Consider the following 17,848-nt stretch of genomic DNA (forward strand, 5'->3'; position numbering starts at 1 on the left):
TTTTCCTCCCTTCAAATATCTTTTGCTATCATTGTGACTAAGTTGTGGAGCTATTAGGAGTAAGAGAAAAGAAACACAGATTTGAAAGACTGTGCAATTTTCTAACCTATTCTTCATTTTCACATTCTTCATGTGCAGACCAGTCACAGCTTCCCGGACATCTCTGCCATTATGGATGATTGCTCTCATTGTGTTTGGAGTCTTGGCAATCCTTGGAATTACTATTGGTCTCCTGGTTCACTTTCTGGCAGTAGGTTGGTAAATTGTATATTTTTACTTATTTTATTTTTTAATAATAATTATTTCTATTTCTATGAAAGATAAACAATAAATTATCTTGCTTTAAGATGACATCAGCAACTCTAGACCCCATAAACAAGCATTGCTAACATTGGTCAAACACTGCATTGCAGACATTTCTTTTAATATACACAGGTAAAAGAGTGAATACCTATTCAGAACCATATACAAATGCACAAATAAAATTGATAAGGATAAAGATAATACTACCATGGTTGTACTACATGTGTTATTTTATCTTCAAAATATTACATTGGTTGAATGTGAGAAGAGAATTCAATGGATATTGAATTTTGATTTTTTCACAATAGAGACATTAATATAAATACTGTTTAACAGATGTTTTTGAACTTTGATGAAATTGGAGTCTTTTTTAATAAGACATGGTTTAACTTTAGACTTCATTTATATTCTACAAAGAAAGACATGAAAATCAGAATACTTATATTTCTCATTTGTCCCCACATTTCCCAGTAGTTTGTAAACAGTATTATTCTTACATAGTCAGTGTTCACAACACTTTATTCTGATTTATGAACAAAATTGCTACAGTTGCTTAGATTTTAAATACATATGCTCACCATCAATCTTTTTTCCTTGTCTTCGCCATGCACAGGTACTTTTTTCCCCTTCAAAACTAGATACATAGATAGCTTAAAGGGTCAAATAATAAGGGCTTTTAATGAAAAGAAATTTAACTCCTCCTCCACTATTCCTATCTCAGAGGCAACCACTTTCAGCCCTGTAGTTGACTCTTACTATCATTATATCCTAGTTTTTTTCCAGTTCGTGTCATTCTCCCCTCACTTTTTCCTATGACAGATGAGCCTATTCCATCATATTCTGAGAACATGGACATTCTCTTGGGTTTTCCACTCAGCAGCCTCCTGAGGATTGCCTTCAAGTATCTGTTGGGCTTAATCCCCAATGTGTGAATTCCATTTTTCTATATGTTTTATCATTTTATTAACTCAATTTAATATAGCAGATATACTCTTGGAGCTTTCTGGGAAAGTGTAGTGCCAGCGTGACAGGCAGTGGTTTACCTGCTACACCACAATGCCAGCCTCTTAGATTATTTCTTTGACGATTTCACTATCTCAAAATCATTCTGGAGCTCCCATTTTCTTTATATTGGGCCTCCAAAAAGTAGCCTCTAATTTTCTTATCTTTTCCTATTTTTCATCCCTTAATAAAATCAGTTTCTTGATGATTTTTCTCAATTTTACATTTTAAATTTTTTATCAGTTCCCTTGTTTCTACTATTATGTATTTAGATTCTAAACTATTTTCTATAATCAACTGTTTGTTGCAAAATAGTTTGATGTAAATTATTAAAAAAATTTCCCTGTATATAAACATATATTAAAAATTTAACCCAAGTAGTCTTTTTTTTTTTTACTAAGATTTTCTCTGATTATTTAGCCAAAAATTTCTCAAATATATGTTGATCCTTTGGTGTCTGCTAATGTTAAGAGTGAGAATTAAAGAGATGGATGGAAGTGTCCCATGTGAGGGCTGTCTGTTGATAATGGCTTTTACTATTGTTACTCTCTCATTTGTTTTGTTGAGAAAACCCAACTTACCAGAGTATCAAGTCTTTTATCTTTAATTAGTCAGAATTTCTAGTTGGAGAAAATAAATCTCCCTTGCTTAGCTTGGATGTAATATTTGCAGTTCAGTTTCTGTAGTCAATTTGGGAAGATTCAATATAGAAATTTTGCATATGATGCACCTGACTTCAACTATACCTCAGTTTGCCTGATCTAAAAGCATAGACATTGTGGAAGGCATTGGAATCTAGCAGTTTTAATCAATTTTCCTGGTTTTAATTCCACTTTCACCCTTACCTTCCAAAGTATTTGGTGCCATTTAGGGTTCTTTGCTTCTGAAGGGCACACATCATTTTTACCCTACTGCACATTTCTTGAGTTCATTAGACTAGTAACCACTCATCTGCCTCCAGTTTCCCCAGTGGATGTACTGTCTCCTCTTGCATCATCATTATTTTTGTGGGTCAACTTTTTCAAAATCAAACTCAAACACTTTTCCTCTCATTTTAAGGGGATTTTGAGAGTTATTTAGCTGTGTTCATCAAAGTCATCTTTTTTACCTGATTGGCTTTGATTCTTGAGGGTTTTTTTTTTATTATTGCTAATCTCTAAGTTGGTTACACTATCTTCTTGAAGTCATCCTTTAAAGGTTATAAGCTGCTGTAATTCCTGAGAGTATACATGTATGAGAATCATAAGCAAAAAATGTGGTTCACATTCTCTCTTCCTCAGAACTTTATAATTTTTTCCCACTGTGTTGTGTATATTTATTATTGTCAAGAAGGTGCTATTGAACATTTTCCATTTGTAAGTATAAATATAAATTACCTTGTTACTGTTCTTCCTGTCTGAATAGTCATAGGCCTTCTGTTCTTTGTATACTCCAAGTCCAGTTTGTGCTCATCCTTCAATTTTTCTTAGATCACAATGGAGCCTTTTAAACCACAGATCAAAATTGATTTGTTAAATTATTTTTCCTGAATAACCGATTATGCAACTGCTAGATCTCCTTTACTGTTCATGTTTATTTCCACAATAACATTTTCCATTTTATTTTATTTGCTTTGCTCAAGCTTGTCCTATTTCCAGGGAGGCATTAATTCATGATAATATTATTTTCATGATCCATTTTTTTTCAGTGGCTTTTGCGGCTTACTTTTCTTCTTCACTAAATTGTTGTATATTATTGAGATCATTTGCAATTTTTTTTGTAGTTGTTGCTGTTTGAGGGACAGAGAAACAGAGAGGAGACACACAGAGAGAAATGAGGAAAGACATCCCATCTGCTGATTCACTCCCCAGATGCACACAATGCCAGGCTAATGCCAGGATCCAGGAACTCAACCCAGATTTCTCACATGGGTGACAAAACCCCAACTACTTGAGCCATCATTGCTTCCTTGCAGGGTCTGCATGAGCAGAAAGTTGGAATTAAGAGCCAGAGCTAGGAATCGAACCCAGCCACTTTTTCTGGATTGTGTGCATCTTAACCCCTTCCTTCCTCCCTTCCTTCCTTCCTTCCTTCTTTCCTTCCTTCCTTCCTTTCTTCCTTTCTTTTTTTCTTTCTTTCTTTCTCTCGAAAGTAAAGCAGGATTTATTTAGGTTGGAAACCTCCTGCCAGAGTGGCAAAGAGGAGGGTTCCAAGAGAGGAAGACCCAAAGGGACTGGTGGCAGTCAGCTTTTTAAGTACAATTTGGAAGGACAAAAAAACTTGACAATCAGATTGGCATTCAGTTTCCAGGCAGGGCCAAAAACCATCAAAAGACCTGATTTACAATTCTCCATCCTGTCTTGCCTGCTAAGGGTGGGATAGGTAACTTGTTTTCACAATAAGCTGTGAGCTCAGGAAGAGTTCCCTTGCTATTCTCATGGTAAACTTGGAGATTCCAAAGGAAGGAGGGCCATCTGTTTGTTCCTGCTAAAGATGACATTTTGGGGAAGGAAGCTAATATTTTATACCCCAAATTCCATTGGGATTCCCTATCTATTAACCCATCTGACTCCTCACATTCCCTCCTCCGGGAAGGAAACCCTAACATCTGTTAGAGGGAACTGGGCTATGATCGCTGTGGCTGCTTCATGCTGAAAAGGGGTGTCTTTGGGAAGGGGGATCAAGACAGGGTTCCAGCAGGAGGTCGCTTCTCCAGGGGAATGCAGTGCCAGTTTGCAGGAACTGCTCCCACTTGAGGTTTCATGTGCTTGGCCATCTAGATTTTTACTTTTTTTAAGTCTGGAGAAAACAAATCTAACAAGCAGTTTAAATTCACAGGATCTAAAATCACAGGATCTAAAACCAAGGGCAGAGTCTTTATTAGAGGCCCTAAGAAAACTGTCTAAACCATGACCAAGTTTTTTCATTGAGAGGCAAATCGAAATTGACAGAAAGGGCTTGAGAATAATCAGTTGGGCTTTAAGGCCTTGCCACTTATGAGGCCCAGACCTATCTATCTCTTCCCATATGGTACATAATAAGGGAGGCACCCTTTTGACTCCTGTTACCTAGCTGGCCTGGGAGGAGAGCTGACTTGGCATTTCTAAAAGGAAAACATTTTTAGTTAATATACAGTTCTGCCTGCAATGTTGTTGACCCTACTCGGCCATCCCCTCCATAGCAGTGGTTACTTTAGAAGCTGGGCCAAGTGAATGTCTTTTCAGCTTAGAGAGAACAAGGTCTGTGGCTCTGACCTGGAGCCCTTGGATTCCAGGGCAGGTCCATTTCCAGTGACCCAACTCTTGGCTGGCATAACTGCCAGGGCTCTTTATAAGCTGACTTCTACTGAAGTTTGGCTTTCCACGTCAAAAGTAAAGGACGCGCCGGCGCCGTGGCTCAACAGGCTAATCCTCCGCCTTGCGGCGCCGGCACACCGGGTTCTAGTCCCGGTCGGGGCACCGATCCTGTCCCAGTTGCCCCTCTTCCAGGCCAGCTCTCTGCTGTGGCCAGGGAGTGCAGTGGAGGATGGCCCAAGTGCTTGGGCCCTGCACCCCATGGGAGACCAGGAGAAGCACCTGGCTCCTGCCATCGGATCGGCGCGGTGCGCCGGCCGCAGCGCGCTACCGCGGCGGCCATTGGAGGGTGAACCAACGGCAAAAGGAAGACCTTTCTGTCTCTCTCTCACTATCCACTCTGCCTGTCAAAAATAAAAAAATAAAATAAAATTAAAAAAAAAAGTAAAGGACGTGATGGACCCCAAGTTTGGGAATCCAATGTGCTCGGGTGGTCACCCAAAGACCCAAACCCCAGACCGGTAAATGCAAAAGCAAGAGGATTTTTATTAGGCGTTTGCGCAAATGGGCTCCCTGTCACCAGAGGCGAAGAGAAGCCCCGAGCAGCAGTTACAAGCATCTTTTAAAGGCAAAAACCACAGGATTAACATATTTCGTGGGGTTTGGCTTGATTGGCTAGTTTAAAGGTTCCCATGGGTACTCATTGGGTCCTTTTAGATGGGGAGTGGCTGCCCCGGGTGGGGGTAGGGGACTATTTTCTTGGAATACCCGAGGAATGTTCTGCCCGTTAATCTCGGTGGGACATCTGGGAAGGGCGTCTGTGAAACCTGCCTGAGATCGGGCCCTGTTCCTGTTCTCAGGCCCAGTTCCTTGTTTTCAGTTTGGCGACATTCTTACCCCCAAGCGTTAGCAAGCAAAGCTGATGTGTACCGAAGCAAGAGATCTGCAATTAGCTCTTAGCCACACTCGCCATAAAGCACACCAAACACCAGAGTAAGGGTCCCTTGGGTTTTTCAGAAGTGGGCTGGCCTGTTGGATCTCTTTGATGGTTGATCACTGTGTAGAGCAGCCATTAATTGGCCCACCACCTGTCTTTACATTGTTTCTGCAGCCTAGCTTCCTTTTCCTCCTGTTAACCTGTTTCTTAATCTCTAAACTATTATTGGACTATTATTTGCTCAGATGAGCTATTTTTTTGTCTACAATATCTTTGAAACTATGAGAACTTCTGTTCCTCTGATAATTCTTTTTCTGGTTTTTATTTATAAACTTTCTTATTTTTGATTTTTTTTGTCTCTAACATCTATTGGTTCTTTTGTAAGTATTATTTACCTTTTGTGATTTGGGCCAGATATTTTCTTTTTTTTTTAAATTTGATAGGTAGAGTTATAGACACTGAGAGAGAGAGACAGAGAGAAAGGTCTTCCGTCCATTGGTTCATTCCCCAAATGGCTGCCATGGCTGGCGTGCTGCGCCGATCCAAAGCCAGGAGCCAGGTGCTTATCCTGGTCTCCCATGGGGTGCAGAGCCCAAGGACTTGGGCCATCCTCCACGGCCCTCCCAGGCCACAGCAGAGAGCTGGACTGGAAGAGGAACAGCTGGGACTAGAACCTGCAGCCCATATGGGATGCTGGTGCCTCAGGCAGAGGATTAACCAAGTGAGCCACGGCGCCAGCTCCTTTTCTTTATTTTAAATATTTATTTTATTTGTTTGAAAGGCAGAATTACAGAAAGAGAGGGAGAGATAGAATGAGAGAGATTGTCCATTCATTTGGTAACTCCCCAGATGGCTGCAATGACTGGGGCTGAGCCTGGGCCAGGTCAAAACCAGGAGCTAGGAGCTTCTTTTGGGTCTCCCAGAAGGGTGCAGGGACCCAAGCACTTGGGCCATTTTCTGCTGCTTTCCTAGGCACATTAGCAGGGAACTGGGTCAGAAGTGGAGTAGCCAGGACTCAAACTGGTGCTCACATAGAATGCCAGCTCTGCAGGCAGTGTCTTTATCTGCTATACCACAGTGCTAGCCCCTTATCTATAACATTCCTCATTTTAGTGTATTTTTCACATTTTGATCATGTTTGCTTCATAAATTTTGGTGGGAAGTTATGGCTTTTTTGGGGGTTGGGGGGCCTGGGACTTGAGCCTGTTATCCTTATCCTTTGTTATTTTTGGGGGCTTGGAGGTAGGAGATTGTAGAAGGGCTTTTACTCTGTCAAAATAAATAAGTGTCTTTTCATAATTCATACTTCAATCCTAATATTTCACCCAGAGCACCCTTCATACAAAAGAAAAGCATATATATGTGTTTCAGGCTTTCTTCCCAGATACAAGTTGTAAGTAAAAAGTCCTGAAAACATTGTGAAATTATTTCCTGCCTCCTTCCTGATCCATCTTAATTCATTCTGGCATTTGAATGACTTAGAGAAACTGCGATATTAATCACACAATGCATGTATGCCTTATGGATATTCTATTCCAAGTGCTTATCTTCAGGTCATCAGGTACCCACCCAGCACAATGGCCGCGTTCACCATGACCTCTCAGCATAATTAGTGTGCAATTTTAGTGTCCCATAAAAACTACTACCTAAAATTAAATTAGGAATAGACCGCTCCAGAGTTGATTTCCTTATTCTGGGATATGGTTTCTTAGTCTTAAATATCTCAAATATTCAGTTGATTCACTCATTCTGGGAAAAGCACTCCATTCTGTTGTAATAAATGTAGTACTTTATATTATATAATAAATATTCACAGTTTTTTAAAGTTGTAAAAAGTAGAAATAATTCACCCAAAGAATTAAAGGGTGCATTGTGAACCTTGGATTATGCAAAAGAAGTGGAATAGTTTTAAGTTTGATTTTTGCTACTTCTCCTATAGCCAAATAAACTACCATTATAAAGCTTAATCTCTATATTACAAAAATCCATGACCCTCAGACAAGATAAGTTCAGTTAACAATGTTATTTAATAAATAATTTCAATCAGCCATTTTCAGAATTTTTCTTAGGACTTTCTGACTTCTTTTTCCATAACTTTTCTTGACATATAATAATATAATAGCTTATCATTTAAAATGAAATTATAATTTATTTTGAAAATGATGTCTCCTTTCTCTTTATTCATATAGACCTTGAAGTCAAAAAATTACCTTCATCATTAATTATATCCTTATATGTAATGGTCTTATACATATTGAGCCTGTCTCCTCCACAAAGAGAGCTTCAAAGCAGTGATAGCACTGTAAAATAATATTAAAATGTATTTATTATTTGTCAGGAACTCTTGCACAGCATCTAGCATATGTATTCCTAGATGCTTAACATCCATCATATATTTGAGATAAGAGATAATTACATTAATTTGTTTAGTGTCTGTAAACTTTGGTGTCAGATAGTTTGAGTTTTGACCCTTGACTCCTTTAAGTAGCTGTGTGGTATTGCTCAAATAACTTAATCTCTATGAGACTACATTCCTCCTGATAAATGAGTGTACTTTATAAAGTCTTTCTAAAGTAAGTATATAGTACATGATTAATAAATTATAACTATTTTATTCTGGTAATTCATCATTTCAGACAGAATTCTCATTATTTGTATATGTACATATACATGTATGTGTATATATGTGTGTATATTTCATATATATATATGTATGTAGGTAGTTGATCCTGTTATATGTAGGTCCTATAAAAACTTTCCACAATGCCCTGGCTATTTAACTATACCAGAAATATTCACAAGGGTTTACCAATATCTAATAGCCTACGACATACTACCTTGTATTTTTTTTAACCTTATATTACTTTATAATCAAGATCTATATTTGGAGTCCATTTAATTTTATTGGTTCTTAAATCATTTCTTATCTTACAGAAAACAAGACCTATTACTATCAAGGTAGCTTTAAAGTGTTGGATATCCCATATAATAGGAATTATGAAAGGGAGACATCATCAGAAAATAACTATCTTAGCAAAATCCTTGAGACCAGGGTAAGTTCATATTTTTCTATTTTTTTCATTATTTATTATAGATATTATAGGTATACTATTGAAATTTGATATTTGACTATATGTTCTCTTTTAACAGATGACTGATGCATTTCAACGTTCTAACATTTACAGACAATATATCAATTCTCAAGTCACCACACTGGTGTAAGTAACTATAACACTAATGATCAGAAAATAGATCAACCCATCATAGAAACATTGCAGAGAAACCATTGCATTTCAAGATCTTCTATAAAAAAATCTATTGATAACTGATGCTCATTAGCCAACAAACTGCTTACCTAACATTATCACAAATATCAGATTAATTGTTCCATATAAATCAATGCAATGTTTGGAGTTATTTAGTTGAGTCATCAAGTCTATTAAGAATATATTAATCTTCAAATTACAGATGATTTGTCCTTCTAGTTATCTAAGTATTTATGTATAGAAAACATTGGATGATCCCTAAACTATTATTAGATGCTGTAAAATTTTTTATTTCCAATCACATAAATACAGACCTTATTTTCTCTTGCTTTTCTACTTAGAAATCAATGAAATGCTTTGTGGAACTGCTTTTAGAGTTCTTATTAGATATAGGTTAGAAGAGAGGATATCCACATCAGGGTTGAAATAGGAAAACCATCTAGTCACCATGATAAAAGTACAATAACTATGATATTTTTGCTGTGTGAGGGTTTGGAGCAGATGAAATAGCAAAAGGATCTTTAGAATAGGATTTAAACAACCTGACCCCAGTCATGGCCATTTGGTAGCCATAGAGTCTTGGACAAGTTATTGTGTCACTTTGAGTCTGTTTCTCTCTCTCATGAAATACTTACAATAATGACCATCCTTGGCCAGTGCCGCGGCTCAATAGGCTAATCCTCCGCCTGCAGCACTGGCACACCAGGTTCTAGTTCCGGTCGGGGCACCGGATTCTGTCCCAGTTGCCCCTCTTCCAGGCCAGCCCTCTGCTATGGCCCGGGAGTACAGTGGAGGATGGCCCAAGTCCTTGGGCCCTACACCTGCATGGGAGACTAGGAGAAGCACCTGGCTCCTGGCTTTGGATCAGCGCGATGCGCCGGCTGCAGCGGCCATTGGAGGGTGAACCAACGGCAAAAGGAAGACCTTTCTCTCTGTCTCTCTCTCTCACTGTCCACTCTGCCTGTCAAAAAAAAAAAAAAAAAAAAAAAGAATGACCATCCTGCTTTGCTTATAGAATTTTACTCAGGATAAAAAAATTAATGTGTATAAATATTTGCAAAGAAACATATTTCGAATAAAGGTGATTATTGTTTTGACCTCCATCAGTGCCATCAGACACTGTCCACCCCTCTTCCTTTGCTCCTGGAATTCATGCTGTCTCTTGGAATTACAGAATGGATTAATCCCAACCAGAATTAAACTTGGGGGTCAATTTTAGTATTGGAAATAAATGGGAAACTAAAATCGAAGAGTCCAGTAATCCCTCAAAGGTGACTGCAGTCACAAGGATTCTATGCTGTTTTTCCCAGCACGTAAGTTTAGGGATAGACAGCAATGGCCAAGAAGAAGAAATGGAGAGGACACAGTTCAATTTTCACTCTGGCATACAATACTACAACAGCCAAACTCATGTGTCTTGAGAGCTTCCCAGGAATTATTATTGATTTACATGTCAAAATGTTGGACACCCCATAGGTAGACTCAAAGCTATCATGCCACTTCATACGCTAGCCTCAGTGCTCTGTGGCCATGTCTGCATGTTCATTGGCCTGTCTCTTGAGCTCATACCTTTTTCCCAATTCCAGGCAAATCTATCCTGAATACCACAGTCAGATTAATCTTCCACGAGCACAGTTTTACTCAATAGCTTCTTATCATTGTTGTCAATTAAAGACCCTTCTCTATCTGAACCCAGTTTCCTAGATGCTCTAGTCACTTCGTGCCTTGGCATAGGGTGACAGAGAACACAGTGCGTATTGCTCAAATGATGGAGTCAACTGCAATGAATCTAAATTCCAGTGTGGTAGCCACATATTTGTGAACACACTATATAACCTCAATTTTTCCTATTTGTAAAGCAAAAATAATGGCATGTGTGCTGCATTATTGTTTTGGAGTCCAAGTGTACTAATAAATATGAGAGCAAAGTGCCTGGAATGTAGCAGATGCTCAATAACTGCTGAAGAATATCGTTGTCCTCCAGTCATTCTGGAGTATGAGTCTTCTGTTTATCTGCTACAAGAAATGTGTTACTTGATGATGAAATAGAAATGAAAAACACTCTAAACTCTGGGATGTTTACCCCTTCTTCCATGAAAATTTATCTGATCCTTTAGGCAAAAAAATGCTTGTTCTTCCTCTGAATATCTCTAATTAATGTAAATAAACAAGATAAATTGCTTCTGCCCCATTTTTAAAAGTCATTTGTGTAGATGTCTTGTCTCTCTTAAAAGTCTGGAAATGCCTTAGGGGTAGGAACCATTTCTTAGTTAACCTTGCATCACCCAAAAGTAATAAGCACAGGTATTTTATAGCAATTTCTCAGTAAAGTACTAATGAATACAAGAATAAATTAAGCTAGCTCTTAGGAGATACCGTTACCCTTTGCCGCAGGCTTTCCCTACTCTTGGATTTGCAGGGAAAAAAAATCTCTAAACTGAATAATATAGTGGCATGTACATTGTTACCAAGTAAACATTGGTAGTTGGCTGATCCAATGCTTAATCTAATACTGTACAAACCTATATAAGAGAAAAGGAATCCTGAAAGATCATGGAAAGAGGAACTAAGTACTATGTCTAACAACAAATGAAAACTTTGCTTTTTTCCAGTCCTGATAACAACAGTGTGACAGCACATATATGGCTGGTCTTCAAGTCTACCAAATCAAATAAGGAAAACACAAGAACAAGAATCGAAAGCATCTTACGTCAGATGCTGAGGAGCAACTCAGGATCCTTGACTACAGACCCGAACTCTCTGAGCCTCATGGGTAAGCACATGTATGGGATATGAGCAGCATGACTTCCATTATTTTATCAGTAACACATGTCTCAAACAGGCACAGAGCTGGTATTCAATAACTTTCCTAAATGAGTAAGTTATGATTTTGGATCAGAGCAATTATTTGTATTCCTCATTATTAACAATACATTCAAATCTTAATAACGCCACACCTTGTGTTTGATGGGTGGAAGGAGCTGCTTCTCATTCTGAGGCAGATATAAATTTTTTTTAAACAGTTTCGATAAGCAGTGATTTCTCTTGCAATTCTTTTCACCATGTCCTACAGTTTTCAAAAGCAGTGTTGTATTTGCTCCTTTAAGATGGATCACTTTTCTTTTAATTAAACTTTTATTTAATGAATATAAATTTCCAAAGTATAGCTTATGGGTTACAATGGCTTCCCCCCTCCCATAACTTCCCTCCCGCCCGCAACCCTCCCCCCTCCCGCTCCCTTTCCCCTTCCATTCATGTAAAGATTCATTTTCAATTCTCTTTGTATACAGAAGATCAGTTTAGTATATATTAGGTAAAGATTTCAACATTTTGCCCATATAGCAACATCAAGTGAAAGACTTGTACATATGAATAATACTGAATCTATTCTTTTAATTTTGTTTATTTATTTGAAAGGCAGAGTTACAGAGAAAGAGAGAGAGAGAGAGAGAGGTCTTCCATCCACTGGTTCACTATCTAAATGGCCACAATGGCTGTAGCTGGGCCCATCTGAAGCCAAGAGCCAGGAGCTTCTTCTGGGTCTCCCACATGGGTGCAGGGGCCCAAGAACTTGGGCCATCTTCTACTGCTTTCCCAGGACGTAGCAGAGAGCTGGATCAGAAGTGGAGCTGGGACTCCAAATCCCATTAAGTTGGCAGGTACCAATGCCATCTTACTAGTTAAAGTGATCAGTTTAAGTTCACAACTGATCATAAAGATAGGATTAATTGTCAAAGGGATCACATAAATAAGACCAGTGTCTGCTAATAATAATTGATAGAATTAAAAAAGAGAGAACAATCCAGCATGGGAAGAGGGACACACAGAAGACTCATAGAAAGACACATGTCCTAAACAATACTCTGGTCTCAGAATCAGCCCTTAAGGCATTTTGATCTGGCTAAAAAGCCCATGAGAGTATTTCAGACATGGAAAGCCAAGACACTGTGGCCAAAAAAAAAAATGACCTAAATAAAAGATCTCTATGAGTGAGATCCCAGTGGAAATAAGGGGCCATCAAAGAAGGAGGTGCCTTTCTCTAAAGGGAAGAGAGAACTTCCACTTTGACTATGGCCTTGTCTAAATAATGTCGAAGATTGTGAACTCAAGAGGCTTCCATAGCATTGGCAGCTCATGACAAGAGCCTTGGGTGATTACTGACATCATAAATAAGAGTGTCAATTGTTAAATGATCAGGAGTCACTGTGCACTTGCTCCCCATGTAGGATCTCTGTTCTTAATGTGTTTTACTATGAGAATTAACAATAAAACTAGTCTTTAAACAGTACTTTATACTTTGTGTGTCTGTGTGGATGTGAACTGTTGAAATCTTTACTTAGTATAGAGTTGATCTTCTGTATATAAAGATAATTAAAAATGAATCTTAATGAAGAATGGGATGGGAGAGAGAGTAGGAGACAGTTTGCGGGTGGGAGGGTGCTTATGGGGGGAAGAAGAGTTATAATCCAAAAATTGTACTTTCGAGATTTATATTTATTAAAGTTTTCTATTAAAAAAAAAGAAGTAGAGCAGCTAGGACTTGAACTGGTACCCATATGGGATACTGGAACTTTACCCACTGCACCACACCACCAGTCCCAAAAATATTTAATCTTTTAAAATTAATTAAAATTAAAATTAAAAATTAAATAAAAATTTTTAACGTTTTTAAAATTTTACTTAAAAAGTTATATCATAGACTGACAGAAATCAGGTTCAATTGTGGTCCTCTTTGTATAAGGAAAGGGACTTGCAATTTTCCTCTTGACATGATATAGAATGCAGTTCCAATTAAACAAACAAAAATGTCTCTCATGAGAAACTATGAAGACAGTACTTCCATACTGTGCATTCACCCATAGTATGAGAAAAATTCCAATAAACCAATATCCTGTCCTTTTTATGCCCACTGTATCCCGAAGTTCCAAATATTTCTAGACCTTCCTGCTCTGCTGAACCTGTCATCCTACCCCAGTGCCCCAGGGTCAGTGGTGCTGGGTGTTAAATTTACCATGGATGTTTTGCTCTATTTCAGAAATCAGTAAGGTTGATGCTGAAAGGATTATCAACAACCGTAAGTTCATAAATTTTTAATTAACTCTATGAGATCACCTGAAACATAGCAGTTACGATTTGGCACTCTTGGTCAGGCATAGTTTTAAGTACTTTACATACTATAACCCACTTACTCCTCATAATGAACTCAGAGATAGGTATGATTATCATTCCACTTGGGTAACAGGCAACTTTAGCACAAAGAACAGATATGTAGCCCAATTAATTCATCTTGTAAATGGTGAGGTCAAAATTGAAACACAGGAAATCTGGTTGCCAGGCCACAGAGTTCACTGTGATTTTATTGCATCCCATGGCTTACCTGTTGTCCAGGGGCTGAAGTGTCCTGGAGCCCAGAAGCCGGGTCTGGGGTGATGCGGGGGCTGTTAGTGACTCCTGTAGAGATTGCATTCTGCTCCTGTTATTGCAAGATGGTGACAGATACATGCAAACAAGAACAGCCCAGCTCACTCTCGGCTTCACAATCAAATCAAAATTATCTTCCTATTCTCAATGGAACAAAATTGACCATTTTTCACAGGTTGTGGGAGACGAGCAAAGATGTCAGCTACGTATGATAGAATTAAGGGAGGCTCCAACGCTCAGGAAGGAGAATGGCCATGGCAAGCTAGTCTCAAAATGGATGGCCGACACTACTGCGGGGCGTCGCTGATCAGTGAAAGATATCTGGTGACTGCAGCTCACTGCTTTCAAAAGTAAGATCCTCACATTGCCCAAGGATGGGGGCACCACAGGCCGCAGGGCAGTTTGAATTTGTGCCTGTTATCCTTGTTCAATTCACAGGATCAGTCCCTTTCATTCCCAAAAATCTCAGACAAATCTTCCTATCTTACCAAGAAAAACGGAAAGAGTCACTCATTTTGGATACTACATTTTTTTCTTCACATGATTCTTATCTCTTAGCATTTTTGTATTCTAGACATCTCACACTGTTCGTAAATACATCCTCTTGGCACATAGCTATCTCCTTCCCCCTCCCCCCATCCCCATGTCCCCATCTTTTAGGCAAATGTAGTCTCATGCAAAATGCCACTTTCCCTGAGAAGGCTTCCATTGGTAGATGGTCCTACCAATTGTATACAAACCATTTAAACAATTATTCTAGCTGCTATGTTTATGCCTGTCTTTAGATTTAAGTTTCTAGGATTGACTATTTACTTTCACTTTTTATCTTCACTGCCTTACATAGTATATGCTTTAGGAACTCAAGCAAGAAATTTTAAATTAATTAAAACTCATATTGTATCATTGTTAGTGAACTACAGAGCAAGGAAATACTAGTGTAAAGTGTACAGTGAATGCAGGATTTCTACTATTTACAGTAGAAGGCAGTATTCCTATTGTTTTGAAATAAATAACATGATTTTTCTTTCTTTAGGACCAAAAATCCAAGAAACTTTACTGTCAGCTTTGGCACTGAAGTAATACCCCCCTACATGCAACGTTATGTTCAACAAATCATTATTCATGAAAACTATATCAAGGGTGAACATCATGATGATATTGCAATTATATTGCTCACTGAAAAAGTTTCATTTACGAATGATGTACACCGAGTTTGTCTTCCTGAAGCCACACAGGTTTTCTCACCAGGTGAAGGAGTTGTTGTTACAGGATGGGGAGCATTTATATATGATGGTGGTAAGTCTATAATATACACCTTTATATGCTGTGCAAAGTACAGAAGCAACAAGAAAAATTAGACATCTAGGTACAGAGTCAGAGTATCAGTTACCTCTGAATGTCCAGCACTCCCAGGCCATCTCTCAGGGAATGAATGGTGCCTATGGAGTCAATGACTTGGCAAACATCCTGGGAGTGGAACATTCCAAGGAAGCTGGTTTGGATAAGGAGCCTTCCTTACCTGGAGAATCTTTAGAAAGATCTGGTCCAAAGATGTAAGAAGAGAGATAGCACAATGAAAGAAAACCCTGGAAAGATGTTTCAGATGATCATTTGATTCTTTCTTTTTCATTGATCTGAGTAAGGAAATGTGCTTTTTCAACTTAAGAATAAGCAGCAAATGTAGGCTTCGCATTCAGAGGACAAAGGGAGTTTTTTTTTTGTTTGTTTTTTTTATCCTAATGTGTGTCAAAGCAGCTCTTGTGCTAATAATGTTTACTTCCCATAGACGAATACCCTGTGTTGCTTCAGAAAGCACCTGTGAAGATTATTGACACAAACACCTGTAATGGCAGAGAAGCATATAATGGTATGATACTGGACACAATGCTGTGTGCAGGGTACATGGAAGGAAATATTGATGCCTGCCAGGTAATTCTGCACATAACTCATATTGACCATACAGTACAAAAATAACTGCTAGTATTTCATGTAAATCACTAATATGTAGGCAATTCTATGCTTCAACTAATTTTCACTTTGACAATCCATTCATGTTCCTGTCAACTTTGCTGATAAGCAAAACTCCTACATGCAACATGTGCTTAAAAATGTTCGACAAGGGCCGGCGCCGCGGCTCAGTAGGCTAATCCTCCGCCTTGCGGCGCCAGCACACCCGGGTTCTAGTCCCGGTCGGGGCACCGATCCTGTCCCGGTTGCCCCTCTTCCAGGCCAGGGAGTGGCCTGCTGTGGCCAGGGAGTGCAGTGGAGGATGGCCCAAGTCCTTGGGCCCTGCACCCCATGGGAGACCAGGAGAAGCCCCTGGCTCCTGCCATCGGATCAGCGCGGTGCGCCGGCCGCAGCGTGCCTATCGCGGCGGCCACTGGAGGGTGAACCAACAGAAAAGGAAGACCTTTCTCTCTGTCTCTCTCACTGTCCACTCTGCCTGTCAAAAAAAAAAAAAATGTTCCACAAACCCTGAAGTTGGACTTAGTCTGAGTCATGCATTGTCCTAAGTCCTTCACAAAGGTTACTTCATTTAATCCTCATTGCAGTCTTACAATTTAGATACTACCCTTGTTCTCATTTTGTAGATGAGGAGTCTGAGGCAGAGGAAACTTAAGTCATATGCACAAAGTCACAAAACCTCATAATCAGCAATACTGGCATGAAAAACCAGGGTGTCTAGCATCACAATCTATACTCTTAACCACAGTTCAAAAAGCACCAGTTTCAGGAATAGTTCCATTACTTTCAGTCCGTACCCAAATTCCTCTTACTTTCTTATTCCCCTCATAACTAGAATCATGGCTCCTTTCATCAGATACAAAGTCCTGAATTTCAAATATTTTCATATCATGCATCTACCAAAATCTTTCTTGTAGAACTAGAGCTTGTAACACACCATATTATGACTTCCAGCTTCAGGTAAGCAGCAGAGTCCCTGAGAACATATTCTGGTCAGCCACAACTGAGGTTAAGGATGATACAGCGATTTACATAAATACCATCCTATTGTCTCTTGGAAGGATTAATCACTTACATGTTCTTCTAGGCTAACCATTTAGTGTTAAGTAAAATGTTTTAATAAGTCTTTGTTTTATTTAGGGTGACTCTGGAGGGCCACTGGTTCATCCCAATTCTCGAAATATCTGGTACCTTGTTGGAATAGTGAGCTGGGGAGTTGAATGTGGCCAACTCAATAAGCCCGGGGTCTACACACGAGTGACTTCCTACCGCAACTGGATTGCCTCCAAGACTGGTCTCTAGGAGAAAAGCAAAGCATCTTGTAGCAACCATCACAGGGCATTTTCACCTGTTGTGTCTAAGCATTATTTAACATGTATTATGAACTTGGGTGTACCATGACTTTTTTTGAAAGAATTGTGATCCTGAGGAAATATTTATAAATTTTTATTTTAAGTAGACTCCATAAGACAAAACAAGAAATTTCGTTTTTGGCCCATAAAGGTCTAAGCAAAAAAAGTGCTGCCATTAAAAATAGACTATTATAATACTATTTGCTTCCTACTTCATTAACCTACATCCGGGTATCTCACCACAGCATAAAGCTCTTGATTTTCTCATTCAGATGTTTTAGAATTAGGAAAGCATGTCTGTACTCATGACAAATCATCAGGCTGCACTGT

At 38.9% G+C, this 17,848-nt stretch overlaps 1 protein-coding gene across 1 annotated transcript; it reads left to right on the forward strand.

Moving 5' to 3' along the window:
• The first annotated feature begins 130 nt into the window (after positions 1–130).
• On the forward strand, positions 131–17,468 carry LOC133765713 (transmembrane protease serine 11B-like protein). The gene is made up of 9 exons (XM_062199253.1): positions 131–254; positions 8,449–8,567; positions 8,665–8,732; positions 11,393–11,553; positions 13,816–13,854; positions 14,377–14,551; positions 15,235–15,494; positions 15,988–16,130; positions 17,307–17,468. Exons 1-9 carry the CDS (start codon positions 131–133, stop codon positions 17,466–17,468), a joined length of 1,251 nt encoding a protein of 416 aa, XP_062055237.1.
• The last annotated feature ends 380 nt before the right edge of the window (positions 17,469–17,848 follow it).

This window comes from Lepus europaeus, chromosome 8, assembly GCF_033115175.1.
Source record: "Lepus europaeus isolate LE1 chromosome 8, mLepTim1.pri, whole genome shotgun sequence".
In the NCBI taxonomy this organism is placed as follows: Eukaryota; Metazoa; Chordata; class Mammalia; order Lagomorpha; family Leporidae; genus Lepus; species Lepus europaeus.

Bases quoted from the DNA above. Each gene is read 5' to 3' on its own strand.
- LOC133765713 (XM_062199253.1), top strand. From the start codon at position 131: ATGTGCAGACCAGTCACAGCTTCCCGGACATCTCTGCCATTATGGATG. The intron at 13,855-14,376 runs GTAAGTTCATAA...CATTTTTCACAG, and splicing joins TGAAAGGATTATCAACAACC to GTTGTGGGAGACGAGCAAAG. The intron at 14,552-15,234 runs GTAAGATCCTCA...TTCTTTCTTTAG, and splicing joins GCAGCTCACTGCTTTCAAAA to GACCAAAAATCCAAGAAACT.